This window comes from Calidris pugnax, unplaced genomic scaffold (genome assembly GCF_001431845.1).
Source record: "Calidris pugnax isolate Ruff unplaced genomic scaffold, ASM143184v1 scaffold292, whole genome shotgun sequence".
In the NCBI taxonomy this organism is placed as follows: Eukaryota; Metazoa; Chordata; class Aves; order Charadriiformes; family Scolopacidae; genus Calidris; species Calidris pugnax.
This window is the reverse complement of record NW_015091082.1, coordinates 42356-70137: the sequence shown is the minus strand read 5'-3', so window position 1 is coordinate 70137 and position 27782 is coordinate 42356. Positions and strand designations below refer to the sequence as shown.

The 27782-nt window shown below is 45.8% G+C and overlaps 2 protein-coding genes across 8 annotated transcripts in view; one reads left to right on the top strand and one right to left on the bottom strand.

Moving 5' to 3' along the window:
- The window catches only part of LOC106897014 (chromosome unknown open reading frame, human C16orf70), a 33421-nt gene extending 25860 nt beyond the window's left edge, over positions 1 to 7561 (top strand). For 2 of the 5 annotated variants that reach the window (XM_014957370.1, XM_014957369.1), the window contains exons 13-18: positions 470 to 513; positions 2137 to 2180; positions 3009 to 3067; positions 4603 to 4675; positions 5497 to 5582; positions 5713 to 7561. In XM_014957370.1, coding sequence (XP_014812856.1) covers positions 470 to 513; positions 2137 to 2180; positions 3009 to 3067; positions 4603 to 4675; positions 5497 to 5582; positions 5713 to 5782 — 376 coding nt within the window. In that variant the 3' untranslated portion in view covers positions 5783 to 7561. Of the gene's footprint in view, positions 1 to 469; positions 514 to 2136; positions 2181 to 3008; positions 3068 to 4602; positions 4676 to 5496 lie in introns of all 5 variants that reach the window. The other 3 variants (XM_014957372.1, XM_014957371.1, XM_014957373.1) reach the window with 2 other exon arrangements.
- Positions 7562 to 12774: 5213 nt separating this feature from the next.
- B3GNT9 (UDP-GlcNAc:betaGal beta-1,3-N-acetylglucosaminyltransferase 9) lies at positions 12775 to 26324 on the bottom strand. Of its 3 annotated transcripts, none has more exons than XM_014957360.1 (3): positions 25847 to 26324; positions 17671 to 17713; positions 12775 to 16147 (listed from the first exon to the last, which is right to left on the bottom strand). In XM_014957360.1, the coding sequence occupies exon 3, from the start codon at positions 16081 to 16083 to the stop codon at positions 14836 to 14838; it is 1248 nt and encodes a 415-aa protein (XP_014812846.1). In that variant the 5' UTR covers positions 16084 to 16147; positions 17671 to 17713; positions 25847 to 26324; the 3' UTR covers positions 12775 to 14835. The 3 variants fall into 3 exon arrangements, with proteins under 3 accessions (XP_014812846.1, XP_014812847.1, XP_014812848.1); XM_014957361.1 differs by lacking the exon at positions 25847 to 26324 and adding an exon at positions 20687 to 20746; XM_014957362.1 differs by lacking the exon at positions 25847 to 26324 and adding an exon at positions 18916 to 18958.
- Positions 26325 to 27782: the final 1458 nt, after the last annotated feature.

Sequence of the window (27782 nt, the reverse complement as noted above, 5' to 3'; positions counted from 1 at the left end):
AAATATTCCTTCATGCTTCTGAACGTATTTTCATTACTTTTTAAATGTAAACTCTTTACGGAAGGAATATGAGTTAAGGAGTAAGTGATTAGATGTCTGATTAAAGCGAACGTGTTTTCAAGCAGTACAAGGAGTAAGTGATTAGATGTCTGATTAAAGTGAATGTGTGTGTAGTGTTTCTAAGCTGAGTATTTCTCCATCCGCTCTGTGTAACAGCAGAGTAATTTGTGCTGGAGGACGTTTTGTGTCCTTTAGAAAGTTATTTTCGGACGTTGACAGCCTGCTGCCTTTTTTGATGTAGAAAATAGACAAGAGAACTCTTTTCCTTTTAATCTGTTATCATTGAGACTCTCAATTTATCATTCATGTGACTTTTCATTAAACTGATTAGTAAGAGCCTCAAGTTTACTCTACACAGTTTATTTTGGGTCTTCTGTTCTCTAATGGCTTTACGATTTGCACTTTCTAGTTACCATCGCTGTGAATTCAAGATTCCCCTAGTCATTAAGCGAGGTGAGTGGCTCATCTGTTTTCCTGCTCCAGGGGGCGTGTAGCACAAAAAGCTCAAAAGGAGATGTGTTCAGTTTCCATTTCTAATGCACCCTTCATCATCAGAGGATGCCAACAGTGAACGTCATTGAGGCAAAGGAGAAATTGGGGGTTTAGGTTTATATTTTTTTAAGTGAAAAAGATACTTCAGGAGAGGTTCATCAGTTCTCTGATTTTACTTACGCTACCTTGTTTGCTTACTTGGATCAGATGAATATTTAGCTGCAACAACACTTATTTTCTGTAATGCTGCCACGTGAAGTGCTAAGGTCCATTGCCTTGTAGCTGGAGTCTCAAAATCTGGAAGGCAGCATTAGTCTGAGCTGATCTCTCCAATGCTCTTTTGAGCTTTAGATGTTGAACTAGCTCTTGAAAGGCTCATACGTGATATTTAATATAAACTGAGCTGCAAGTGAGAACAAACGTCTGGAATGTGTTGGCTCTGTGTGCTATAGACAAAGTATGTCTATCGTTTTCACTTAAAAATCTCCACTTGAAAATATACACACACGTATGCATATAAAAAAATCAGTAGTGCTGAATTCTACAAGATATTTAGATGTGCCCAGCTCTGTGCATGTAAATAATCTCACCAAAGCACGTGGAACCTTGTTGGATGGAGTATCGTAGTGACTGAGGTAGGCTTCTTTATTGTAAGAATTAATAGTGGTACTGGGAAGGTGTGTGTTTTGATTATCCAGGGAACACTGGATGCTGGCTGGGTTTTGGCCAGGGATGCTTTCTTCATTTTGATAGGTTTTCACTGAAAGCACTTACTGGTGTAAAGTGCAATTCTCCTGTGCCTGTCACAGCTGTTTGAGCATGTAGGGGAGTAAAAAGCTGGAAAAACAATCACAATGTATGTATATACAAGCTTATATGAAAGCAGATTTGTACTTCAGCCAAGAGAATAAGAATGAAAATTCTGCTTGCTTTAAAAATTGTTTTCCCTTGGGTTAGTGTGCAATACTTCAAAGGCATTAATTTCTGATTATTTACCTCAAGCAGTACCATGAATCTCTTCTGAATTTGTCTCTTTGTGGGTTGGTTGTTGTTTGTTTGCTGTTTTCTTTTTTTTTTTAAACTGACCTTTCTGGTCTTTAGCTTATGTTCAGGAGGTGTAACAAGCTGTAAACAAATGTTATAAAATTTACGAAAACCCCATCAGCGTTTTAGCTGATTTTAGCCCTGCCAGCTCCTGGGCTCTGCTTGAGGCAGCTTCCTCCCCAAGTGCCTTTTGGGGAGCCTTTAGACTTGAGGAGTGGCACATCGTGCTGCCTTGGTGAGGCATCTTAACCCCATGCAAGTTGATGTAGTTCCTCTTAGGCTGACGTTCTTACGTGTAAGGTTATAGCTTAAACATGTGGAGCGTTAGAACTCGCTGTAAATAGGCAGGTTTGTTTAATCACCTTCACTGGCACTTAATCAGTGTTGACAATTCTGGTCACTAGTAAATGCTGGTAAATTTGGATATGAACTGATCTAATGCTTTTATGCCTCCTTGTCTCTGAACCTCTCAAAATAAAGGGTTAGGCAGGAGACTTTTCAAGCTCAAGCTGTAAGGGCTTTTCTCTTTTTCTCTCGTAGACAGTGCGGATTCACAGACCGAAACGTGTACAACGTACAGCAAGGTAAGTCTGCACAGAACCAAATGTTTTCCTTCTTTTCCTAAACCATCTAAATGATCTGTGCTGAATTTGCAATGCGCTTTGAAGAAAATAATAGCAGTTGTACTGTAGCATTATAAAATAAAAAGGTTGAAGGCCAAAAGCTAACGTATGTTTCGTGGTTTAAACATTTAAGGATTAAATTGGCTCCTGGGCTGCCAAATGAAGACTTCCCTTGGTGAATTTTAATTCCCATACTGGGAAGAAAGAAAGTTAAACTCAGCGACCTGGAAGCTGCCATTCTTTGATTTTTGATTTGAATTACTTGCATCCGTTGTTGATTTGACTGACTTCAGTCTTGTGTGTGATGCTTCAGCTTCTTAAGTCTGCTTAGAGTCTGGAAACATTCCCAATCATTAAATAGTGCAACTTGCCTCCTCTTTTCCAAGAGGCAGCAGTGATGCTATTTTTCCCTCTGCAAAGGTATGTAAGAGGATATTTTGCTGAGGTTTCCCACAGTTGCTTTGTTCTCCGAGACATCCCTGAAATGCTACAAGACTTGGCAGTCAGATTTTACCCATAAGACCCATAGAATTTTTTTATACTAACAATTTTAATCCAAAGCTATTTTGAGACAAAAATGAGAATAAACCCCAAGAGGATGCCCTAGCAATGGATAGTTTCCATTAGTTGAGTGTGGCTTTGGTCACAAAATACTTCTGTAAATGCAACCTCTATGTTATTTGGCAAATGAGCACATCACAAAACAAACTGTACACAGCACTCTTCCTAGATAAAAAAAAGAATTTTCCCTTGCCTCATTTTAACACAAAATCTTTGCTATATTTCCAGTGGGACAGTATTCAGGATCTTCTGGGGCACCCTGTAGAGAAGCCAGTGGTACTTCACAGGTAAAGACCTCTATTTTTCATGGCAGGGATTGAGCTGATAACAGAGGATAAATTTAGTCCAAGAAGGGGTGTTTATTGCACTAACTACTTTTAGGCTGCTTTGCTGCTCTAGTTTCAGACTTTTTGGGTGCTAACAAGGCTGCTGTCAGATGAAGTAGACCAATACGCAGAATGAAAACTTGGAAAATTTTGGAATGAAATTTCCGAAATTCCTTGAGCTGTAAAATCCAGAGAAGAGCTAAGCAGCGTATAAAGAGGTCTCTCTCTTTATGTGCAATAACATACTGTAGGGTGGTTATTTTTTTTTTTTTAATAAGAGTTGCATGCATTTCAACAACGTGACATCATACAGCTCCGTGTGTAGACAGTCTGTCTGACAAAGTTTTGCTTTTATGAAGGTACGTGGCGGTTCTGCAGTTCTTGTAGGCTGACTGAAGCTAGAATAGTCCTTACAGCTGCAGTGTTTCCACAGGGACTGAGCTGGGTGATGGGTGAAGTAGGCGTTGCCTCTTTGCACCATATGATATGGAACTATAATTTATCTCAGGAGAAGCATAAGTCATGGGGACTGTGGAAACACTGCAGCAATTTCAGATATACAGAATAAGATGTTTTTATCAGGTTTTCATATGATTTTGAGTTTGATTTTTTTTTTTCTTTTTCCTGCTAAGTCATTGTGCCCTTTGCTGCCTTTTACTCCTGTTTTATTCCAGTGGGATCATTAGAGGAGAAGCCACGTAAAGCAAAGCTGGGGTGAAATAGTGATTACTTAGAGCCCTTCTGTTTTTCATCTGTGTTGTAGAGAGTAGTTCAACCAGAGTTTGCTTTACTGAGCACATCTCAAATGTCTCAGATACGCAATTTGATAAACTGACAACCAAAAGGTAAATATTTTCTAGGTTGTTTTTTTTTGGCTGTAATGTAAAATCCATTGCAGTCATCAGGAGTCTTCTACTGTCATATATACGATCCAGAAATATTGGAAATATCTGAAGGATGAACAATACATTAATGTTGAAAAATACTGTTTAATAAAAATTTGGATTATTTTGTTTCAGCATCTTACAGGGTAATTTTGTAACATGATAAAACCAGTGAATTAATAGACCACATATAGGAAATACATTTGGTAAAGGCTGAGAAACAAAGTAGATTGAAGCATGAGAAAGGATCCTGCACAAAAATAATTTACAATAAATTGCACGGTGTTTCTCTCTTTCTATGTATCTGTTTATTTTCAGGGTTCTTCCTGTTAAAGTTCAGTGAAGGAGAGTTTTCCTGTAGAGGTCATTAGTAACTTTTTGATTCCTTTCTCTCCCTGAGTTAGTAACAGCTCTGGTGTTAAGCAGAGGTATCCCCTGGCTCACTTGGAGTCTGGCAGTGGCATTGCGTACCGTAGATTTACTTGATAAAGCTGTGGTAAAGATGCAATAATTTACCTTATGTTACTGAGTGGTTATTCTTCCCTAAGAAGTTCCTGATCCTCACACATCCATTTTTATTATTTTCTTTTCTTTCCCCTCTTTTCTGTTCAGGTCGTCATCTCCGAACAACACTAACCCATTTGGGTCAACCTTTTGCTTTGGACTGCAACGAATGATCTTTGAGGTTAGGAGAAAAACTTCCCTATTTGTGTGAGCGAGAGAAGATGAGGCGTTTGCTAGTATATTATCTATTTGGCTGCTTATTTCCCGTTTCAATAAAAGCCAGTGCTTGGGAGTGGCTGTGTTTTTAAAGCTTACGGGCAGAAAGGGGCAACTTCCCAATCTCTTCTCTGAGGCTGTGCATATTTGCATGTTGCAGCTGGCACTTCAGGTTGGTCACCTGGTGGCACTGGGTAGGAGCAGGAGACGCATGCGCCCAGCTCCCGGTGGTGGTGGATGGTGGTGGTGTTTGGATGTGGCAGGGACATCTAGAGACCTGTTTTAAGGAACTAGCCGAGAGCTCACAGGGGACATGAATCACAGGGTCGCTTTGGTTGGAAGGGACCTTTAAGATCATCTAGTCCAACCACAAAAAAAAAAAAAAAAAGAAAAAAAAAAATCAAACCCAGAAAACCCCCCAAAAAACCACACACAACAACAACAAACCAACACTAAACCATATCCCCGAGCACCATGTCTACTCGTCTTCTGAATATCTCCAGGGATGGTGCCTCAACCACTCCACTGGGCAGCCCATTCCAAGGTTTGATAACCCTCTCAGTGAAGAAATTTTTCCCAATATCCATCCTCCCCTGGTGCAACTTGAGGCTGTTTCCTCTTGTCCCATTGCCTTGTCCCATCGCCTTGTCGTTGCATTCTTTTGTTGTTGGGATTTCTTTTTTTCCAGGCAGATCAGTTCCGTATTCACCCTTTTCACTCTTCCAAGTTCCCGTTGGGTGTACAGTTCTAATTTCCCTTTTTTTCCTGCCGTCTCTTTTTTTGCAGGTGATGCAGAATAATCACATAGCTTCTGTTACTCTGTATGGCCCAACGCGGCCCAGCAGCCAGTTGAGAACATCGGACCTTCCCCAGTGAGCATCCCCTGCAAAGTCAGCTAATCTCAATGCTACAAAAATTAGTACAGCGTGCCTTGATTTGCTGCCACTTATAATATGGAAAGCACGTTATGATTTATTATATTTTTTTTTTTTCTTCAATAAGCCTTTCCACCCAGGAGCGGTGTGGAGGGGAAATTCTCTCAACCCTTCATCATGGGGCATGGAACTGTTGATGGAGGAAAGCAGCTTAGGTGCCTGTGCCGTCGTTTATTCCTCTCGGTTGCCCTCATCCTATGCAGCACAGACCCCAAGAGACTGTCCCTCCCCTTCTCGGCCGGCAGAAAGGGGGGAGAATGGAAGAGGGGGGCACGTAATGACTGCAAGAGTTAGAAGCACAAACTTTCTGAGCCTTGGAGCATCTGGAAGCAGGTATTGATTTTTTTAGTCTGTTTGTGTTACTGTATTGATGTGGTGGTCACATTTTAAGAAAACGTGTGTGTGTATATATATAGATATAAACACATCGGTATTTCTGTGGCTTAGGACATTGTACCAAGTGTGACAAGGATGTATATATGTCCATGATTTCAGGCACCACATCTTTGTGTACCTTTAAACCAAGCAAGTAGCATGTGCATAATACTTGGTTGTAACATTTGCACTACATACACTTTAATTACTTGATAAACGTTTATCTTCACTGAGGAGCATCTGTGTACTGGGTGTGAGTGGGGTGTGATGGTTATTTAATGTACGCTGCGCATAAAGCTTATTTATACAGTGGATCAAATTTATCCACCTTCCTGCACTAATATGTACTTGATATGCTGAAACAATTTTTTTCTGCCATGGCTGGTTTACTAATTTTTTTTTTTTATTTCATATGCAGTTTCAAAAAAAAAAAAAATTCTGGAAGAGGTTGTTTCTATGTTTGAATTGTGTTTTAGTGAAAAGGTTTGATACGATTTTTCATACTACGGAAAAATTTAACGAAGAAATAATGTTGCCTCATTTGCCTCTGTTCCAAACCCCTTTATTCCTACTCTGTTTCCTTAGAGAAAGAAAAATTGTATATAATGGTATCTCAGAAAGAAATCCCCCAGCTCTGCCATCACCGAGAAAACCTTTTCTGTAACTTTTTGATGTATGATTTTAATTTATGCCAAAGGTTTAGCCAAAGACATCTTTATTGTAGTTTCACCATTTCTGTACATATATGCTAACTGCACACCCCACCCCAGCAGACAGGATATAGGCTTCTTTCTAGTTGGGAGATGCTGCTCGCGACATTTTTATCCCAGGAGGATACTTTAGGTTTCTAGTTCTCTTACCGGTCTTATTTGGGGGAAATAGGTGGTCTGTCTTTGAAATACTGAACCCTTTTTAAAAATGGACAAGAGAAATGTATAATTTTATCCCATTTTTAATATTTTGGTGTAGCAACTTGTGATACATAGATGACAATTTTGTGAGTTTTACTATGTGTGTACAGATTTTGTAAATATGACATTTTTGTAATTTTAACTCCATGTACAGTGTAATCCTGTATAGTTTATCAATGAATGAGAGATAGGAAATCGAATGTTAACTGCAGTTTTGGATCCTGGACCAGTAGCAGGGATAAATGTGGTGTGTGTGTGAGACGTTCTTTGCCATTTAGTCTTCCTGTATACTGTGATACTCTGAACTGTTTTGCTAAAACAAACAAAAAAAGCCCCATGGAGAATCTAATGGATAAGGAAAAAGTTACTGTTTACCTTTATCCCTAGGTGTCACTCCTGTTGAACCCCTGTTCAATCTGTGCTGTCTCCTGTGATCATTGCTTGCTAAGAAAATTCTATGCCTCAACCTTCCTTTTGTTTCCTCTCTAATTTTAATTTCATTTTACATAGCCCTTCTGTAAATTAAATGGAATAATAATGAGCATGTACACTGAAAGAAAAATAAAATGAGACTCTCAGTTACTGTTTTTGTGTTAAATACAGTTGCTGGGTGTTTTTGTAATAAAGTCATGGACGTTTTTGCCTTTTTTTTTTCTTATCAATTAGTCCTTTTTATTTTACTGTCTTTCAGATGTTATATTTAAAGTAGCTGACTAGTGCTTCTCCTTTACAGCCAATATAGGATGTTCTCCAAAGAAGTGGTATAAAAACTAATGTAACTTGCAGTCTGTTTCCTAGTAGATACATGAAAGCATATTATAAATTTTTGCCCTGAAGTGGAGAAGGGGCAAAATACGGTAAATAACACTGTATTGTGTTCAGAAGCACAATTGTAGCACCCGTGTTAGCCTTTGGGTATCACTAAAATCGATCCAAGCTTCAAAGAGTTTGGCTGTCACACAACAGAAGGGAAGAAATGCCTGCAGTAAAAGGAGTGAAGGGGGATTGTCATACCACTTTCTTATGCCCTAAGGTGCTTCAGCAGAAAAGCACTGAGCTACACTTGCCCTGGAGTAGTTTAGGGGTTAATGGGACTCCTCTTCCCATTTGCATTTCTCCTGCCCTGGCTGCATAATGCAGGGTTAGAGCACTTGGCTCTCCCTCCTCCAGCATCCCTCAGTTTTGGAATATAAAATGACCTTGCACAGGGCTTGGCTCAGTGGGTGTTTTTATCCCACCAAGAGAATTTTATGATCCCTGAATTGAGATGGTGTGCGTGTTTATGCTCGTTACTAAAATATGACAGCAACCCTAATAATTTGCATTAATTTTCACTGAATTTCTCTGAATTTTTAGAGTTGGAAGGGACCATAGAGATCATCTAGTCCAACTCCCCTGCTGAAGCAGGATTGCCTAGAGCTTGTCAGAGCATGTTACTCAGGAGCATCCAGGTGGGTCTTGAAAATCTCCAGAGAAGGGGACTCCACACCCTCCCTGGGCAGCCTGTTCCAGGGCTCTGCCACCCTCACTGTGAAAAAGTTTTTCCTTATATTTGAGTGGAACCTCTTATTTTGATTAATCCTTTTCTAATAAAGGCTCCAGATTAGCTGCAGGAGGAGACAGTTTGAGTAATGGCTACACAGACGCTATCAAGCATATTCAGTTGAAGTTCTTCAGCAGTGAGAGGTCAGGACCACTGCTGTAGGTGCACCTCCAGGCTTAGGACAGGATGGCAGTGACAGCAGCAAACCAAAGGTATTTAACAACTTCAGCAACTCCCATCTTCACTTGCACCATGCTGGTGAGTCCAAGAGACTAAAATAGTGTAGATAATGAAATGTGCTTTTAACAGCCCAGATACTTCTCTAGGTCAGTCCCCTCATCTTGAAAAGTTCCTCTAACAGACAAAAGTGAAAGGCAGCTTTGCATCTATGCCACTGCAGATGGGCCGAACACAAAGCGTTTGACTTTTCTGGGAGAGGCAGAGCTGAAGAAAAGCAGAAGGAGATGATGTGGACCAGCTCTTTTGTGTTCTCTTGCCCTTCCTTTCAGATCACGGCCGTTCGTAGCTCACTTGCAGAATCACAGAATGCTATGGGGTTGGAAGGGACCTCTGGAGATCATCCAGTCCAACCCCCTGCCAGAGCAGGGCCACCCAGAGCAGGTCCCACAGGAACGTGTCCAGGTGGGTTTGAATGTCTCCAGAGAAGGAGACTCCACCACCTCCCTGGGCAGCCTCTGCCAGGGCTCTGCCACTCTCACAGGAAAGAAGTTCCTCCTCATGTTTGGGTGGAACTTCTTATGTCCAAGTTTGTGCCCATTTCCTCTTGTCCTGTCCCTGGGCACCACTGAAAAAAGACCGGCCCCATCCTCCTGACACCCTCCCTTTGAGTATTTATCAGCATTGATCAGATCCCCCCTCAGCCTTCTTGGCTCCTTGGAACCAATTATTCTGAACTTCTTGGAGTTCAGAATAATTTTTGGTGTCGTGATGCAAAAGAAAAGTATTTTGTGCCAGCTCTGTAGATACAATCGTTCCATGTCAACTTTTGCCCCATAAACACCTTTTGTTTTACCTCCTTTATCTTGATTGCACCAACACTATCCTCTCAGCCAGGATGTCCTCAGGTGAATACATCACTGCGTGTTTTTGGGGTTAATAGAGTGCAAATTAATTCTGGTTGCTTCTTTTCATGTAAGGTGTGCCCCAGGATGTTTCAGAGGTTGGGTAAGGTTGAAGCAAAATAAGGGGAGATCAAAAACTGAACTTACTGAAGATGTAACTCTGGAGCATTAACATAGGATCGGGGGAGTTAATGGAGTAGGGGGCTTTGTTCAAGGCCAGGGTATGACCAGTTCACCCAGTGAAAACTGCACCTGTGAAGGGATTTGGTGTTGCAGGGGCTCCGTGGGTTACTTGGAGGCTTCAGGTGGAACTTAAATACCATATTCTCCGCCTGTGTGAATTTCAGCTGTAACTAGTACAGACACTGTTTAAATCTGTTATCTGCCAAACCTCAAATCCAAGGCTTTTGTTTTGTTTGTGGGGACGTGTGTTTTTCCAGCAGACAAAATCATTCCTTCTCGTGATCTGGAAACTCTTGAGCACTTGAAGCAGTGGGAAAGGTAAGCTGGAGATTGCAGAGTAGGTCATTTACTGTGGTGTAAGTTACCGTTATAACAGTGAGTTTTGTTCTGGACTAGACTGTAATACTTTAACGTAACCTTTTCTCTTTCATACCCTAATTATTTCCCCTTTACATATTACTAGATTGGTCATTTTGAAGTACTGCATATTGCAGTTTTGAAGGCTGGTTTTCAGTGCCTTAACGTTTCACACCTGTGCTACATATTCCCCGTAGTGCATATTTCATTCCACTATTAATATCCTTCAGAGAAACATTTATTTTAAACACTAATCACCAAAAAAAAAATAATCCCAGCGTGACAACGTGCAGCCTGATCAACTAAAGAATCAAACCAGCCTCAATCACTCTATTCCTTTTTTAACTTTTGCTGCTCTGTTGTAGAAAAACCTGAGACCCTGAGTTTGCCCTGTTCCTGGCTGGGCTGCCTCTATAAATACAGAATCAGAATCACAGGATCTTCTAGGTTGGAAGGGACCTTAAAGATCATCTTGTCCAACCGTCAACCTAACTGACAAAAATAGACACCCACACAACAAACAAGGAGCATCATCACTAAACCAGACCTCCCAGCACTACATCAACCCGTCTTTTGAACACCTCCAGGGATGGGGCCTCAACCACCTCCCTGGGCAGCCCATTCCAATGGCTGAGAACCCTTTTGGTGAAAACATTTTTCCTAATATTATTATATATACGGAGCCCACTGGGATTGTTTCTCACTTTTCCCTTGCTTCTATGGTCACAGTGAGCCTTTGTCTTAATATCATGGCTTTATTCCTACCCAGCTCGCTCAGCCCCCTTGGGGACAAGGCAATCACTGCCCACCTGTGTTATTCTATGGTTTTTCCCTGGTTTTGGCACTGGGAAAGGGAGAGAGGGAGAGGAGATGAGCTCTTGGTGGATGGGAGAGAGCATTGGGGTGGTCGGGATGGGCTGGGGAGCTGTTTGCTTCTCTCGGAGGGATGCACTCCTCCTTTGGGATTTCGTTCCTTTCTTTCCTCAGTATGGTTTTCTTCCTGACTGTAAAGCCTACAAAATCATGAAAAGTTGGACTTTAAAGCTTTATGGGTTGTGTCGAATGTCGGTAGAGTTAGTAGCATCGTTAGGGAAATGGGGTGGGGACTGATTTTCAGGGCTGCTGAGACCTGCAGCTTACAGCTGAGAGAAACAACCCGGGAGCTCAGCAGTTCTTCACATTCGGGCTTTGGGGTGGACATTTTTTTCTTTTCCACCCAGGCTGATGGTCTCCAGGGAATGTTCTCAGCACCAAGATTTAGCGAGGCTTCTCTGAGCCGTGCAGTTATTTTGTACTGTTTGATTTTGCAGTTGGGGTTCGCTTCCGAGAACCTAGGGTAGCAAGATGAATAATTAAACTGCAGACAGGAAGCACAGTATTTTAACACTCAATTGCTTCAGAGCCGTCCTTGGCTTTATTTTTTATGATGTCTAAGCCAGCGGAGGCCTGACCGAGTGATGGATCTTGGCGTTCTCTGCCAGTTTGTGTGTTCAGAGATGCATTCGGAGGCGCTGAATGTGCGGCTCAGGCCAGCTCTGCTCGTTAGAGTGACCAAATCTGGCTACTTATGTACAGTAGGAATAAAATTTGACCGTGTGCGTGTCCCTGGGACTCAATAAACCCTACTGTACTGTATTAGCTTCAGATGTTTATGTCTGTCTCGAAGAAGTCTGCTTGCTTTCCCTGCTACTGGGGGAACACACTTAGGATGTTTTATATGTTTTCTTATCATGGCTCAGTCATGAAAAAAAGTTGCCAGGCAAGGCTTTTTAGCAAACCCCTGACTGGTGCATTGAATTAGGCAGTTAATAAAACCTGCCCAGAATTTAGTTCTGAAATGGATGGGTTTGTTTTGCCTGAGATGCATCAGAAAGATCCGTAGAGGGTCCTTCCTGCCAGTTCTCATACACACCGAGGGTTTCAGGAATTTCTGTAAAGATCCCCATCTTTTAGGAAAAAAATATCCGGCTTGGGTGAAGTTAAAGACTTTTTGCCTGCTGTAGCAGTAAGTCAAATTTAATAAACTGCAGGGGGTGCAGCACAGCTCTGCAGCATTTCCCCGGTGTATTACGGCTCATGTTTGGGGTCTGTAAACTCCCAGCTCGACTGCAGAAGCAAATGGAAACTTTTAAAACCAGGTCAAACAGGCCATGCAGCAGAGGCTGGAGAACAAAAGCACATGTGTCTTTCGTTAATAGACACCAGATTTAGTATTCATCGGGTAAAAGAAATGAGCTGTTCTGTACACAAAGACAACAGAGTAAACAGTTTGCTCCGGTTCTGTTCCTGGCAGCTCTCGGGGTATGTGCTGGCACAGGTGGATGTTGAATTGCAACTTTGATCTGGGACAAAATGCACTCCTTAATGCTGTGTTGTGGGCAGGCTGCAGATCTGAAGACTTTATAGAGGGAGGAGCCAATCTCTGCATCTCCAAGGAAGATGTTAACACAGACTCCTGAACCTGACGAGCTGCCTCGTAGGAAATCATAAGGTAACCCGTGTTTATTTTTCTGTCATTACCATTGAAGTAAGTCCAGCATACGGAAAGGTTTACCTAAGGTTATCTAAAAGGATGAATAATGTATTTTTCATGTTGCTGTCTTCATGAAAAATGCATGTGGTGATAGTCTTCTGACGTGTGTGCAGATGTGCTTGACAGACTCACTCCGACAACGAGAGGCACATCAGCACGTTGACTTTTAATTATGGCATAAATAATTTCCCAAACTGTAAACTAATCACAGGTAATACATTTCTGTACAAGTCCATAAATACATAAGTGTCACACACGTCAGCAGACAGGGCCGTGACTGGCTTTCTGCCACCAGCAAGGCTGTGGCTTATTTCCACACCCTACAGGGTGCTGCGTAAAGCTCCCACGAGCATTTTGTATTTCGGGATGGCATCCTGAAAACATCCCAAATCAACACGTGGTCTTTTGATTTCTGTATAGCTGACCTTTCCTTGGAAATACATTACTGCAAGGCTTACATGCTACCCACACCATAAGATTTTAAAACTGTTGTTAGTAGCCTACCAATAGCTATTACCAGCTTGTTTTCCTCCATGGTTTGCGCCGTTAATCCCAGTACTGAGCCCGGACCGCTGCTGGGTGGGAGAAAGGTTTACCCAGATATGAAATGCAGCTGTGCTGCAGGCTCTTTTTAAGGGAAGACAACCCCCTGAATGTTTATGACTGATTGTAGTTTCCTTTGAAGCTGTGTGCCCTCCTGAAAAGGGATGGCATTGGGGCTTCTCTGATGGAGAAGAATTTTGTTGATGGGGGGAAAAAATTGGAAAAGAATTAGCACAATATCAGAAGTGGATTCAAGCTCTTTGCCCTGTGAATTTTATAGCTTTTTAACCTTGATTTAGGGGAATTACTTCTTGTTTGGTGTCCAAGAAAAGGAGGTACATTTAAGGTAATCTGCTGCTGGAAAAACCAAAATGCTTCAAAGTATTGCCTGTTCTTTGAAAAACTAAGCAATCCAGTGTTGTTGTCCGATGCTTGAAATAGTTACAGACTGAGTGAAACTTGGAAAGGCCAACAGAAAGATTGCTTTGTGTTTTTGCTTTCTTGCAATAAATTTAGAAAAGCTTTTATTCTGGAGGCCTTTTGTCTGAAGGCTACTTTCTCCCTTCACATGACACCCACAGCAGTATGAAGAGTCTTGGCTGCTCTTGTCTACAGAAACCACTCCAGTCCATTGACAAGTTTTCTTTTGGTTTGAAGAAGCTCCCAAATGTGACGCAAGCAGCAGCTCTGCGTGGTTTTACCCTCACAAGTGAAGGCCAAAGGATCTCTGCAGATGCAGACCTTCTGAAGATCTGGGTTAGATGATGAGAGAGATGAGATGCTGTTGAATGATTCTGAGTTTCCACTGAGTTCCACTCAGCATGATGTAGAGAGCCTGAGCTCATGGAAGTGCCAAAAACTGGTCCCCTGAGTCCCGAGTGTGTCAATGGAGCAGATATTTGAACTGAGATGTTGCTATGAATGATGAAAAATCAAGACTTAGAGGGACTAACTCAAGGTTTTTCTTGTCCTTTCTTTAAAGGCCCTTCAGGAGTCTGCCTCTTCCCAGTTACCCACTTACCTGTCCTCTGCTCAACCAGCCACGCCAACCTCAGCCTCCAGTTTCTGTTCTTGTAGTCCCCCCTACCTGCCATGTATGGGACCCCATTTCAATAGCTGTTAGTTGTTCTGTTGTTCTCTTATGAGGCCTACAGAAAGCCAACCAGGCAGCGGTGATAGGATCTGAGTGTACCCTAAGGGGTTTGATTTCCTTTACGCTAGTTACTGCACAGTTCCGTCATTTCTCAATGAGTCTGAGTCAAGGTACCAAGTGGACAACGATCCCCGGGCTCCTTGGCGTCATCTCCTACCCTCTGTCTTCTTTCGTTTCTCACATGTCTAGCCATGCTGAAAAATCTCCAAAGGTTGCATTTTACTATGTGTTTTTACACGTTGGCCCACTAAGCACTACTATAATTCTAATAAATAATAATAAATTAAAGATACAGTTACGATTATTTGGACTCATTAATGGAGAAGGACCTACACGGTATGTGTGTGCAAATGTGGAATTTTGACAAATCCCTGCAATAGTCTTCTCTTAACATTGTAAATAAGATGTGCTAAAATAATCTACTTCTAAAGTGAGTTCATTTGGTTGCAACAGTTCCAGGTTCCCTTTCTTAGCTGGTTTTCTGTGTGTTTCTGCTGCCGTCTGCCTGCATTAGCTTAGAGGTGATGCCTGTGGTGTTACTTGAGCTTTCTTTTTCCATTGGAAAGGCTTCTTGACTTGCTTCTTTTGAGTACAGGAAAGACGTGGGCTGTGGAGCAGGTTCCACATTAGCCAGATCTCAGCAACTTTCAGACTGTGCACTACCATGAGATCTTTGTAAAAACAGGGGTCAAATGTCTGTAGGTGTGGGGCAGCAGAAGGCTTCACAATGCCAAAGGTCTTGAAACCTTCATGCAAAATGGGCTTGAGGTTGATTCTCTGTAAGCACATGCCCAAAAAGACGTCATCAATGGGGAAGAGTTCCACCTCTCTGCAAGCCTTGGAGAGCTTCTTCATGGTATGGCTGGACAGCAAAAACCCTCCTCCTCCTGCGTAGGCTGGGTAGATGCTTAGTCCATACATGGTCTCTGGGATGTAGTATTTGCTCTTTCGGACACGAATAGGGCGTGCGTTGTAGATGATGTCCCCAACAAAGAGGTCCTCAGCGGGGTCATGTCTCTCAAGGAAGTCAACAATGTTCTCAACATTGACAAAAACATCGGCGTCACCTTTAAAAATAAATTTGACATTGTGGCAGAATTCAGCAGCCCAGTTCAGGAAGTGGATCTCCTTCAGGGTCAGATTGAAGAAAGTGTCCATGAAGTCCCAGAGTAAAATGTCTCGGTATGTCTGACTCTCCTGATGGATCAGAGTCTCCCATGTTGCCAGCACTGTCCTATTCTTTGGTGTTCCCAGGAGGAACACTCGCTGGATCTGCTCCCCGTTCACCAAACCCTCCTTGCCCCACGTTTTCCGGACAATCTCACGTCTGTCAAAGTCTTCAACTACCGATTTGATAGCGATGAGCAGAAAGGGACCTCCGGGTGTTTTCCTGCATTTCTTGGGCTGGTTGATGAGGAGATTGAAGTTCCTGTTATCCTTGTTTAGGAGATAGCGCTTGAAATTGAAGGCGGAATCAGTCAGTGGGGGTCTCGTTGTAGTTGTGACCCTGTTGTTGGCCACTTCTGGTCGTCTAATGACGGGAGTTACGTGGGGCTTGAGTACCGTTGCCTCTGCTGGCATTGGTCTCCAAGGTGCTCTAGGCGTGGAGAATATTTTTGCTGTTACTGAAGGCTGCTTCTTTGTTGGCTCCTTGTTTCCTACCGGGACTAAATGTTCCAGCTGGGAGTAGAGCAAAGAACAGAGCGCGACCAGCAGGAGGAGGGTACAGATGGCGTCCCCTTTGAGACGAACTCTCATTGTCTCTGCCGTGCTTCTGGGACTGTTAAAAGCTGTGTTTGAGCTGCCTGGCCCCGATGTCCATCTGTAAATAAATAGACGGTGCGTCAGCAACGAGGATTCGGCAGCTTCGAAGCACGCGGGCGAGACCAACCGGCCAAGAACTAACGGCAAAGTGCATTTTGCTCATAAAAACCACTGAGACGTGTTAAGGAACGAGGCAAAAAGGCACAGGGGTTGCAAACCAGGCGCTGATCCTAGTGCTCTGGCCCTGTGACGGTTCGTGAAGTCACCAAGCTGCCCTCCATCATCCCTTCCTCCCACAGACCCCTCTGCCGAACACGTTTTGCCCTCTCGGAGATTTCACCGCTTTGGGAAAAACAAGGTGGAAAACAATGAAACAATGCCGTTATTCCATAAATAATTGGATATTTGGTTTTAATCTTTTTTTTCCCCCTAACTTGGTAACAGTTTGTTGCTGCTTTTACCCTTGAGTGGAAGCAGGGAGGCTGAGAGCTGGCTGTTGAAGGACAGAACTTTCAGTGGCAGCATATCCCTGGCGTTTCCCTGCCCGCGGAGCCAGCTCTCATAAACCAGCTCCCCTTTGTGCCTTCCAAACGATTACATTAGGCACCCACTTGAATGCACATAGGGCCTTTTTGCTGCTGGTAATCTTTATAAAATATTAAACCGATATAAATAACTTCCATTAATAAGGTTAGAAGCGGCATGGGTGTTTTGCCTCTGCCAAATCACCCCAACTGGGAAGCAAGAAGTGGGCAAATGCAGGTTAGGGATAGATCTTCTGGGAAGCACTACTGAGGAGAAGGATCTGGGAGTCCTGGTGGACACTAAACTCTCCATGAGCCAGCAGTGTGCCCTTGTGGCCAAGAGGCCAATGGGATCCTGGGCTGCATAGGAAAGAGTGTGGCCAGGAGGTGGAGGGAGGTCATTCTCCCCCTCTGCTCTGCACTGGAGAGGCCACAACTGGAATCCTGCCTCCAGTTCTGGGCTCCCCAGTTCAAGAGAGACAGGGAACTGCTGGAGAGAGTCCAGTGTAGGGCAACAAAGATGATGGAGGGATTGGAGCATCTCCCTGATGAGGAAAGGCTGAGAGAGCTGGGACTCTTTAGTCTGGGCAAGCGAAGACTGAGGGGAGACCTTATTTATGTTTATAAGTATCTAAAGGGCGAGTTGAAGGATGTTGGAGCCAGACCCTTTTCAGTGGTTTCCAGCGATAGAACAAGGGGCAATGGGCACAAGCTGGAACATGGGAAGTTCCACTCAAATACGAGAAAAAACTTATTTGGGGTGAGGGTGGCAGAGCCCTGGCAGAGGCTGCCCAGGGAGGGTGTGGAGTCCCCTTCCCTGGAGATCTTCAAGCCCCGCCTGGATGCTCCTGAGTGATGTGCTCTGGGCAACCCTGCTTTGGCAGGGGAGTTGGACCAGATGATCTCTAGAGTTCCCTTCCAACTCTGACAATTCCATGATTCCGTGAAATAAATCCCAATACGCAGGAGCAAGGCAGGACCTGGTGTTAGGAATGTTTCATTCGAGTGTGAGAGATGAAGCTGCCTTTTGAAATACAAGATTTGGTTCCTCGCTTACCCTTTTCCCACGGATCTTCTGTCTCATTCGATCAGTTCTTCAACTGCAAACAAACAAACAAAAGAATTAAAGAGTGGTAAAAAGGCAGGAACCAGCATTTAACCATAGTTCGGGGAAAGAGGTGGGCAAGGGTCTGTAGTTTCAGCAAAGGCAGCTCCTCTGGTCACCACTGTTTCCCACAGCAGCTCAACAATGGAGTTGAACGGAGGGGACCCACCAGCTGCCCCGGAGAAGGCAGGTGACAATCATACTCCCTAAAGTCGTTAGCGGGGAGCACGTTCCTCAGAGCAAAGTGCTTGGTAAGGATATTGTTATTCAGCATGGCTATGACCTAAAACAGAGACCGTCTTTAGTTTGGTGGCATTCATTTCCAGCAAATCTTCTTTCCCTGTCACGGATTGTGTTGTTCCCTACCCATCAATTTTCTATTTAAATTATCTATTTAAAACGGTATCTTTTCCAATCTCAAAACCAAACTGACGAGTCTGTAATTATGAAGTACGAAAATAGTGGCAAAACATTGCCTCCAGACCCTGTGGGATCTAGGCACAATTTCAAGACCTACGAGAAAGCAAAATTAATAAACCAGTTGATTTCTTGGCCATCCCCTTTAAAATTCTTGATGCACGTTGCTCGGACCTCATAATTTTAAAATACTTTGCTTTTTCATTGCTGGTTAACTGCATCTCCAAGTTACTGTTGAAACGGAGAGTATTTCATCATCATACGGTATCAGCTATCCTTTTTTCCCAATTTCAGCTCCAAAGTATTTACTGACTTCCTCTGCTTTTTCTCCAGTATTACTGAAAACTTTATTTTAGCTTATCCGAGCCTTGGTGTAAAGCTCTTTCCTTTCCCAATGGATTCAAAAACACTTCCTCCTTGTCCTGATGACCAGGCTTTTTTCCTCGGGCTGCCTTTTTTTGCCATTTTCTGGCCTCTAATAGAGATTGCTGGGCTTTTCTCCATTTCTTGGCTTTTTTCTTACTGTACTTTTCACTTTTCTCCTAGGCCAGGCAGATGTTTTAACCGGCGTAGCTTTGACATTAATAGCAGGGTTGCAGAATTTTCTCTGATCTCTCATAAATTGCTGTTAAAATGCTTATAATAATCTGAAGCTGTTTTCTGTTTATGTTCTTTCTGCCACGTGACTTGGCTCATAACTACTTTCAGCCTCGTGAAACAGTCCCTCCTAACGTATACAGGGTGTTAGTTTGCATTTTATGCCTGTTGTATGGAAATTACCCCTGGCAAGTCGTGATTGCCGTGCTCTGCAACAACCCGCCGTGTGTCAGTTCTGTGCTAAATCATCCTTTATCTGTCAAACCCTGGTTCCCAGCAGGCTTTCCCTCACGTTGCCTTCAATAATTTTCCATAAGCTCCAGGGGTAGGAAGGGATGGTTCCATTATACCCAGGACGTGCCACCAAGGGAGAAAGAGTCTCTCCCTCTTTTGTCCATCACGAGCGAGAACTTTTGCTGGCTGTTATTGAGATACCTAAAACAGGCACCCTGTCTCTAAAAGCTCCTAAGAACTGAAACTGAGGCAGTTTTGCTCCTTCTGTTGTGATGGACTAAGCTTTATTTGAGGTGCACGTGGTCTCTCAAGTGAGTGGCAGATGTGGAGTCCCTGGTGATCCTTGATAGCGTTGGAATGTTTGTGTGTCTGCATTCAAGCTCTTCGTCAAGTCTCATCTCTTTCCTCACTGTAATTATTTTTTTTTCCCCTTTTCTATGCAAAAATTTGATCTTATTTCAGCTGCCAGGCTCCAGATGGTAATTAAGGAGCTGGATGAAAGTCCTGGCTCTTTCCTGTGTTTAATTTTATCAGTGAGGGTTTGGAATAAAATGTATGTGTCATGAAATTCATAATTTCCATGACTTAAAGATTTACCCAGCATCTCAGAATCTGGAAATAAGTGCACTTGAAAAAGCCAAGAAAAACCCTGAATTGTTACAAGCCTGGGCTGATAGCCCAGATTTTCCTCTGTGTTTTCATTTATTGAAAGAAAAGAATCTGAAATAGTGGTTTTCATGCTGAAAAAAACCCAGTTCAATGCTGAATATAGACATCTAGTTTTTGAAAGAAGTTGCCAGGCCTTGAAGTGAATCCTTGATCGAATTATACGGATTTTCCAGTCTTTGTTGGATATTTCCTTCTTTTGAAAGGAAATACCCTCGACTGTTACACAGGTGTAAGCTCTATCCATGGATGTCAGTGTGGGAAAAGCTGTCCTGCTCTTGAATTCAGAGGGATTGATGATTCTGGCAGACACTCCAGTATGTCCTAAAGCCAAAAGGATTATTCATCCACCTCCACACCAGGAAGACAAAAAAAAAATAATAAAACTATAGGGCTAGTAAAGTGAGCAGAAAATATTTGATGCCAAACAAAAGAGCTGCGAGCACAGCAGAGCATGTCTCAGCACAGCATCATACTGTCTGTCCCCATCCAAGGTGGACGTGCCTCTGCTTCATTACGCTGCCATGGGGGATCTCCATCCAATTTGTGAAACAGAGGTGGGTTATCAGTCCAGCTCGAGCAGGTGTGAATCATAAAATGGTTTGAGTTGGAACGGAACTTGAAGACCACCCAGTGCCACCCCTGCCCTGGGCAGGGACACCTCCCACCACAACAGGGTGCTCCAAGCCCCCTCCAACCTGCCCTTGAACCCCTACAGGGATGGGGCAGCCACAGCTTCTCTGGGCAACCTGGGCCAGGCTCTCACCACCCTCCCACCAAACAAGTTCTTCCCCACAGCTCAGCTCCATCTCCCCTCTTTCAGGGTCAAACCCTTCCCCCTCCTCCTCGGGCTCCCCTCCCTGATCCAGAGTCCCTCCCCAGCTTTCCTGGAGCCCTCCTTCTTTAGGGACTGGAAGGGGCTGGAAGGTCTCCCTGGAGCCTTCTCTTCTCCAGGCTGAACCCCCCAACTCTCTCAGCCCCCCCTCCCAGCAGAGGGGCTCCAGCCCTCCCAGCCCTGTGGCCTCTTCTGGTCCCACTCCAAAAGGTCCCTGACCTTCTTGTGCTGAGGACTGGGAATGGGATGGTGAAGTTTTGCCCCAGCAGTGGGACAAGGCAGGTCAGCGTGTTGAGCTGGGCTGTAGGAAGAGGCTGAAAGGTCTCATATCCATGAGGTGGAAACGTGGAGAGACCATGCGTAGGGAACATGCTGGAAGGACCAAGGGGGCCACAGCCTGCGTGGCCTGAGCAGCAGAAAAATGCTTGAGAGTTGGAAGTGGCCAGAGCTGGGCACGTTACCCTGGTGAGCATCCAGGCAGGGAATGGGACCTGTGCTGTTGCGGACTCGGGCAGAGGGCCCTGTCCTCCGCCTGGTTTTAATTTATTTGAGAGGCGGATTCTGAAATGTGGCCAAGGAGTGCTGCAATAAAAGCAAGCTAAATGATGACTTTAAAAATATATATAAAAAGCCCAGTTGCTAATCCTTCATTCCCAGTTGAATGACATGAAGCCTTAAGCTCATCCTGGAAATTTCCTTCTTTTGCAGCAGCCGTCACATTTCCATCACTTGGCACTTCTGCTCACGCGGGCCCAGTGGGAAAAAGCCTCTGGATCCTGTCCCCGAATTCAGTCAAGAAGCCTTGGTGATTCTGGCACGTTGCTTGGAGCCTCGGAGAGCGGTTGTTGAACCCACCCAGCCTCGGGAAACGCAGCTGCGATAGCGCAGGGAGCTGAAAATGTGATCGAGAGGGTATGAAACAGGGTGAGGAGCTCTGCTGCACGCTCATCCCAGCCCTCCTTGTGGGAGCGTCTGTCCCCACCGAGCATGGCTGTGAGTTGTCCCCAGATCAGCTTGCTGCCCTGCCCACATTCAAAGTGTTTTCGGCTCCTGAAGCTAGGATGGCCGCTGGTGGGTTTGGGTTGTGCACTGACGGGGCTGTGTACGCCATGTGGGCCATGCAATACCTGGGGCTGTGGTCGCTGATGGAGATGTCTTATCTGTTTGGCTGTAAAATGAGCTAAAGAAAATGTTGGAGATCCAGCACCAATGGGTTCAAGGAGTTTTTTGCAATGCCTGGGGGAACCTGGAAAATTCTGGATGGTGGGGGTGCTTTATAGAATCCTGGAATGGTTCAAGTTGGAAGGGACCTTAAAGATCATCTAGTTCCAATCCCCCTACCCTGGGCAGGGACACCTCCCACCAGACCAGGTTGCTCAAAGCCTTTTTGAAGCAATGCTTGAGGTTTTGGATATTTGTTGTCATTTCATGTGGGTTGGATGCCTTTCATAAGAACAAAGTCAGGCTGTAACACCCAATGCTGGAAACTGAGACCTGGGCTCTGGCCTGCAGTGGGGAAGTCCCCACACGTGTCCCTCTCCGGCTTCATTTCCAGTGGTTTTTCCATCCTTTTTTCCATCCTGGCTCACTCAACAAGAACAAATCAAACTCCCAGGCCCCTCTTCACCTTGTGCTGCTGTTCCTCTGTCACCTCTTGCTCAAGAACCCACCAACGACAGTAATACCATACTCTACACCCATCCTGCAGCTGGGACTGTGTAAATTAAATGTGCATGGATTAGCTTCGTCCCACCAGACCAGGATGCTGACAGCAAGAAGTCTGCACCCCCTGAAGCTCTGGTGACTACATGTTCCTGCTGACTCTGGCTTGGTCCCATCTTCCAGCCCCCGAGAGAGGATTTGACTTCTGTGTCCCCACCACGGAATCATGGAATTGCCAGAGTTGGAAGGGAGCTTCAAGAGACCATCCAGTCCAACCCCCCTGCCAAAGCAGTGTTGCCCAGAGCGCATCACTCAGGATGGCATCCAGGCAGGGCTTGAAGATCTCCAGAGAAGGGGACTCCACAACCTTGAATTTAAACATAGTGCTGGACACACAAACGCAAGGAGTGCTGTTTCACGGGAGGGTTACTTCTACTGCTCTCTGTGAGCCACCCTGGGCTGCCACCCTCCTCTTGCCCTTGGACAGAAACCCAAAGTGAAGTGCTGAGGCAAAGGTTTCAAAATATCAGCTGAATTATCTAGTAGAGGTCTCTTGCAGGTAAGACCCCTCAATGTCATTTTGCGTGGTGTGGGTGTCTGGGCTCTTTGGGGTACCCACAGGGAAATGTGTCATCTTCCAGCGCTGGGTTTGTTCTGCCCCACGTGCAAAAATAGGCACGGAACAACTCGAGTTTAACATTTTGAGCTGGTTTTGAAGAGTTTAAAGGGGGAAAATATCTTTGTGCGTTGGAGCATAGGAAGAAGCTCTCTTGCATCTCTACATTTGGGTGTCATGTAGCGAGTTTTACTCCTGCATGGTTTCTTTTTTTGTTTTGTTTTGTTTGTTTGTTTTCTGGGTTTTTTTTTCTTTCCTCTCTCCAGGCAAAGTCAACAACCTCATCAAAGTGGATGCTTGCAAGTGGCTTTGGTGCCGGACAACTCCTCTCTGCATTACAGGGTGTTTGTGAAGAGCTCTCATTTGGAGCTCTGGGATTACAAAGCGAGGCTGAATGATTTGATCTTCTTGACTAGAAGACAGAGCAGGCTGAAATACGAGAGACGCCCTTCGGCACGTTTGTTACTGCAAAGCCCAAGAACAAACCAAAACAATCACTGCCTTGCCTTACCAGGAAAAAATGAGCCCATCGCATTCAGCTGCTTAGAAGTTTTGAAGTCTATAAACAAACTGAGAATAGGCTGTAGGATTTAATTAGCTGAAGGGCTTAAGAGAGCTTTCCCAGGAGTTGGGATTGTGAGCCCAAGCCAAACGAGCGCGGTGCAGAGGGGCAGAGTCCCCACTGCCATTACTCTGCTCTCCTGAGACCCCACCTGGAGCACTGCATCCAGATCTGGGGCCACCAACAGCAGAAGGACACGGAGCTGCTGGAGTGGGACCAGAGGAGGCCACAGAGATGCTGGGAGGGCTGGAGCCCCTCTGCTGGGAGGGGGGGCTGAGAGAGTTGGGGGGGTTCAGCCTGGAGAAGAGAAGGCCCCGGGGAGACCTGCCAGCCCCTTCCAGTCCCTAAAGAAGGGGGGCTCCAGGAAAGCTGGGGAGGGACTCTGGATCAGGGAGGGGAGCCCGAGGAGGAGGGGGAAGGGTTTGACCCTGAAAGAGGGGAGATGGAGCTGAGCTGTGGGGAAGAACTTGTTTGGTGGGAGGGTGGTGAGAGCCTGGCCCAGGTTGGCCAGAGAAGCTGTGGCTGCCCCATCCCTGGAGGGGTTCAAGGGCAGGTTGGAGGGGGCTTGGAGCCACCTGGTGTGGTGGGAGGTGTCCCTGCCCAGGGCAGGGGGTGGGACTAGATGGGCTTTAAAGTCCCTTTCAACTCAAACCATTCCATGATAAAAATGCAGGCCCCATTCCAAAGACTCCTTCCAACTTTCCCGTTGGAGCTGCTTTCCAGGCCAGTGCAGACGGGTGGATGAGATCCATGCCGTTACAAGACAGGGTCCCTTATTTCTCTCTCTCTCTGCTTGCCCCAGTCCTGAAATATGTGGTTCCCTCAGCCTGCCAGCTGGCTGGCCCCATTTTATTGCGGCCTCTTCTGTCGGCCCTGCCAGCCTGGGCCCTGCGACGCCAACCGCCAGTTGGACAACCGCCTGCAAATGGCTGCTGAGGTGGAGAACCTGCAGAGCTGCTCTACGGAGGCTGGTGGTGGATGCTGAGGTGTCTGCTCTTCCTTACAGGGGTCTCGGAAAGCAACTCGCTCCATCCCCGGTGAGGAATCCCGTGGTGCCAGCAGCCTTTGACTGTCCCCATGGACTCCGGGAAGCCCCATCACCCCACCGACCCGCTGGTAAGTCGGCTGGCGTGCACGTGGCGTGATGATAATCCTCTAATTAAAACAGCCGGCTGCAAAATGTATCCAAAAGACTTTCCTTCCCGAGTATCTGCCTGGTCAGATAGTAGGCAATGAAGCAAACATCAAGCTGCTCTGTGAGTTGTTTCTGTAAAGAAATTAGATGCACCGAGGTGTCCCTAAAAACTCTTCTGGAGGCTCCATTTGAGCTTTGTGGGATGTTTTCCACCGCCCTTTCAGGGCAGGACATGCCATGGTGGCACTGCCCGTGCGGGACCACGCTGTGGCCATCCCTGGCAAACAGGGAGAACTCCCAGTGCCTCCTGATCCCAGCACCACGTCTCTCACGAGAGCCTTCAGCTGCCTGCCAGCTCGGAGAAGGTAACACGTGGACTTCACAGCCTTGAGAGGTGCTTCCCTAAATCTAGACGCACCTGTAGGTGCTCTGATTTTTGGAATTATGGAGGACTCGGCAACTCAACTCACCCCGAGTGCTTTGGGGGAGACAGGCCTTTCCTGGAGCAGCCCAGAGCAAGGAGCCTGCCTCTTTCTTGTAAATATTCGTTTCCCCCTCCCCCAGCCCCAGGAAGAGAATAAAACCTTGCAGGCTCCTGAAGGGATGAGAAACAGCCCCACGGAAGCAGCCGCCCTCCTTTCCCCGGGCTGCAGTGCTGTCTGTCCGTCTCCCAGACCTTCCTCTGATCCGATAAATCGTTTGCCTGATGCGCCCCCAAACCCGGCAGTGACAGTGCATTAACGGGGATTTATTGTTGCACCCAGGCGTGAACGGGGCGGGAGTACGTGGACTTGCCCCACTGATTTCGAGATGACACCCAGGGCAAAACTTTATCAGATTCCGCCTGAAAGCCATTAGAAAAAGTGATCAGTCACTGCCTGTTTTACTGGAACCAAGCTTTTCCTCTTTCTGTCTCTGTGACATTAGAGAGCTTGAAGATTCCCGTGTTTTGCTGAAAGCAAACAACTGTAACCCGGGGAGGGGGGGGACAGAATCATGTCCTTTTACTGACAGTGACCAGCTTGAGAATTTAATGTGGCACCACCGAAACCTGTTGGCGGTCGGGAAGAAACCCTGCCCTGGGTGCACTGGAGCCTTTCTCTAAAGAAACCCTGAAGTTTCTTCTAGAAAAAAAAAACAACCAAAAAACAAAAAACAAACCAACCTAAAACATGCAAAGAGAGTTTTTTGGAAAGCGGAGGGAGCGGGGCTGGAGTGTTCAGAGCCTGTAGCCGACTCAGCTGCGTTGTTAAGGATCCCTAAGGAGTGGAGGAGCACTGCAAGGGCAACAGGGCAGAAAGAAAAGCTGGAGGAGAAGGAAAGCTGTAAGGACCAGTCGGCAATTCCCGCTGCACAACCCCTTTCCCGACCCGCTCCCATCAAACCTACATAATAGCAACTTACATCCCATTCGATAGCGCTGATCCCGCGTCCCCTCGCTAATGGCTCGGCAGGCGGCTGCCAAGGAGGCACATCTGGATGTGGTTAGCGTTAGACATTCCTCAGCCCTTCAGCGAAACCGAGGAAATCCTCTCAGCGCTGGCTGGCCCCGCGCTCCAGGCCCTTTTTCATGCCCAAAGGCAGCAAAGCCCCTCGTCTTCCCGCCGGGGAGGGGTGCGAGTGCCGAGGGGGGGTCCCAGAGGAGACCCCGGGCTCCCTCCTCGCATACCCCGGCTTTCTGGAGCGCAGTGGAAGGAGCGACGGCGCCAGGGGAAGGAGCTGGGTCCCCCTGCCAAGCGCCTGACACGTGACCGGGGAGCGCGGATGGCCTCCAGCCCCGGGGAGCCCCCCGTCCCTCCGCCATCCCCACCCCACAGAGGGTGTCGAGGGGGCCAGCGCGGAGCCAGGCTGGGGACATCCGCCCATTCTGTTGGTTTATGGGTTAAAAATACAACAACCACAAAAAGGCAATTTTTTTTTTTTACTGTAACTTTTTTCTATAGGAAACATACTACTTTTTCTCTCTTTTTTTTGTTTCACAATTTGTGTTTTTTTTTTTTCTTTACCTCTGCAAAGTAGAAATCGACTCTGGGTTCAGCTCGGGAGGAGAATCCACTTTGGGGATCCACCAGGGTCCTCTCCCAAAACACTGAACAAAAGGGAAGAAAAAACCCACCCACTTTTTTTTTTTTCCATTTAATTTGAATGACTTCAAAACAGTTTTATTTGGAGCCAAATCTAAACCGCCGTCCCTCCTGACCTGATAGTGTTTCCCATGGGAATAAGGACCCTTTCCCATGGAAACAAGGACCCTTATTCCTCTGACAGAAGCCAAGGGTCTGGAGGGTGCCCCCGCGACCCCTTTATTATACAAAGTTTTTTATTTACAGTGAACTTGTGATAAAACCAGGTTTCGATCTGCTCTTGTTGTTTTCTCAAACACCCCACTGTATTTTAGATATAATGTAAAAACGTTGTTGTTTTATTTTTTTTGTGTGCCTGTGCTTTTTTTTTTTTTTAATGCGTTTTTAATTTCAGCTCAAAAGTTTGGCTTTATTGAGTGCAACGTCGCCGTGAGAAGCTGTGGCACGGAGGGGTTCCTGGTGAGCAACCCTCGGGCTCTTGCGTTGGGGTGCTCCAGGCTTGGGAAAGCTGTTTCCTCGGGATCCTCAGCCGTCTGAAACACAGCCGTTCCTCGCCGAGTGGCACAGCTGAGCAAAAACCTCTGCCAGAAATGCTACATAAAGGCTTCAGGCTCCCCCTGGGCCAACCCAAGGTACGTTTATCCCGTTGCGCAGCGCTGGTCCCCGGGGCTGTTTTTCACCCTTCTTCCCTAAGGAGGCAGATGGTGGAACGGAGATGAAGAGCAGACCCGTGTGTCCACCTTTGCTGCAGCGAGGGGGACTGCTCCCTGAAACCACTGGGGACTCGCAACAGGTATTTTGGTCTTGGAGTATCCAGGTATTGGGCTGGAGCATCTCTCTTATGAGGAGAGGCTGAGGGACTTGGGTCTTTTGAGTCTGGAGAAGAGAAGGCTGAGGGGGGATCTGATCAATGCTTATAAATACTCAAAGGGAGGGTGTCAGGAGGATGGGGCTGGTCTTTTTTCAGTGGTGCCCAGGGACAGGACAAGAGGAAATGGGCACAAACTTGAATATAAGAAGTTCCACCTAAACCTGAGGAGGAACTTCTTTGCTGTGAGGGTGGCAGAGCCCTGGCAGAGGCTGCCCAGGGAGGTGGTGGAGTCTCCTTCTCTGGAGACATTCAAACCCACCTGGACACGTTCCTGTGGGACCTGCTCTGGGTGGCCCTGCTTTGGCAGGGGGTTGGACTGGATGATCTCCAGAGGTCCCTTCCAACCCCATGGGATTCTGTGATTTCCTTTGCATTCTCCTCACCC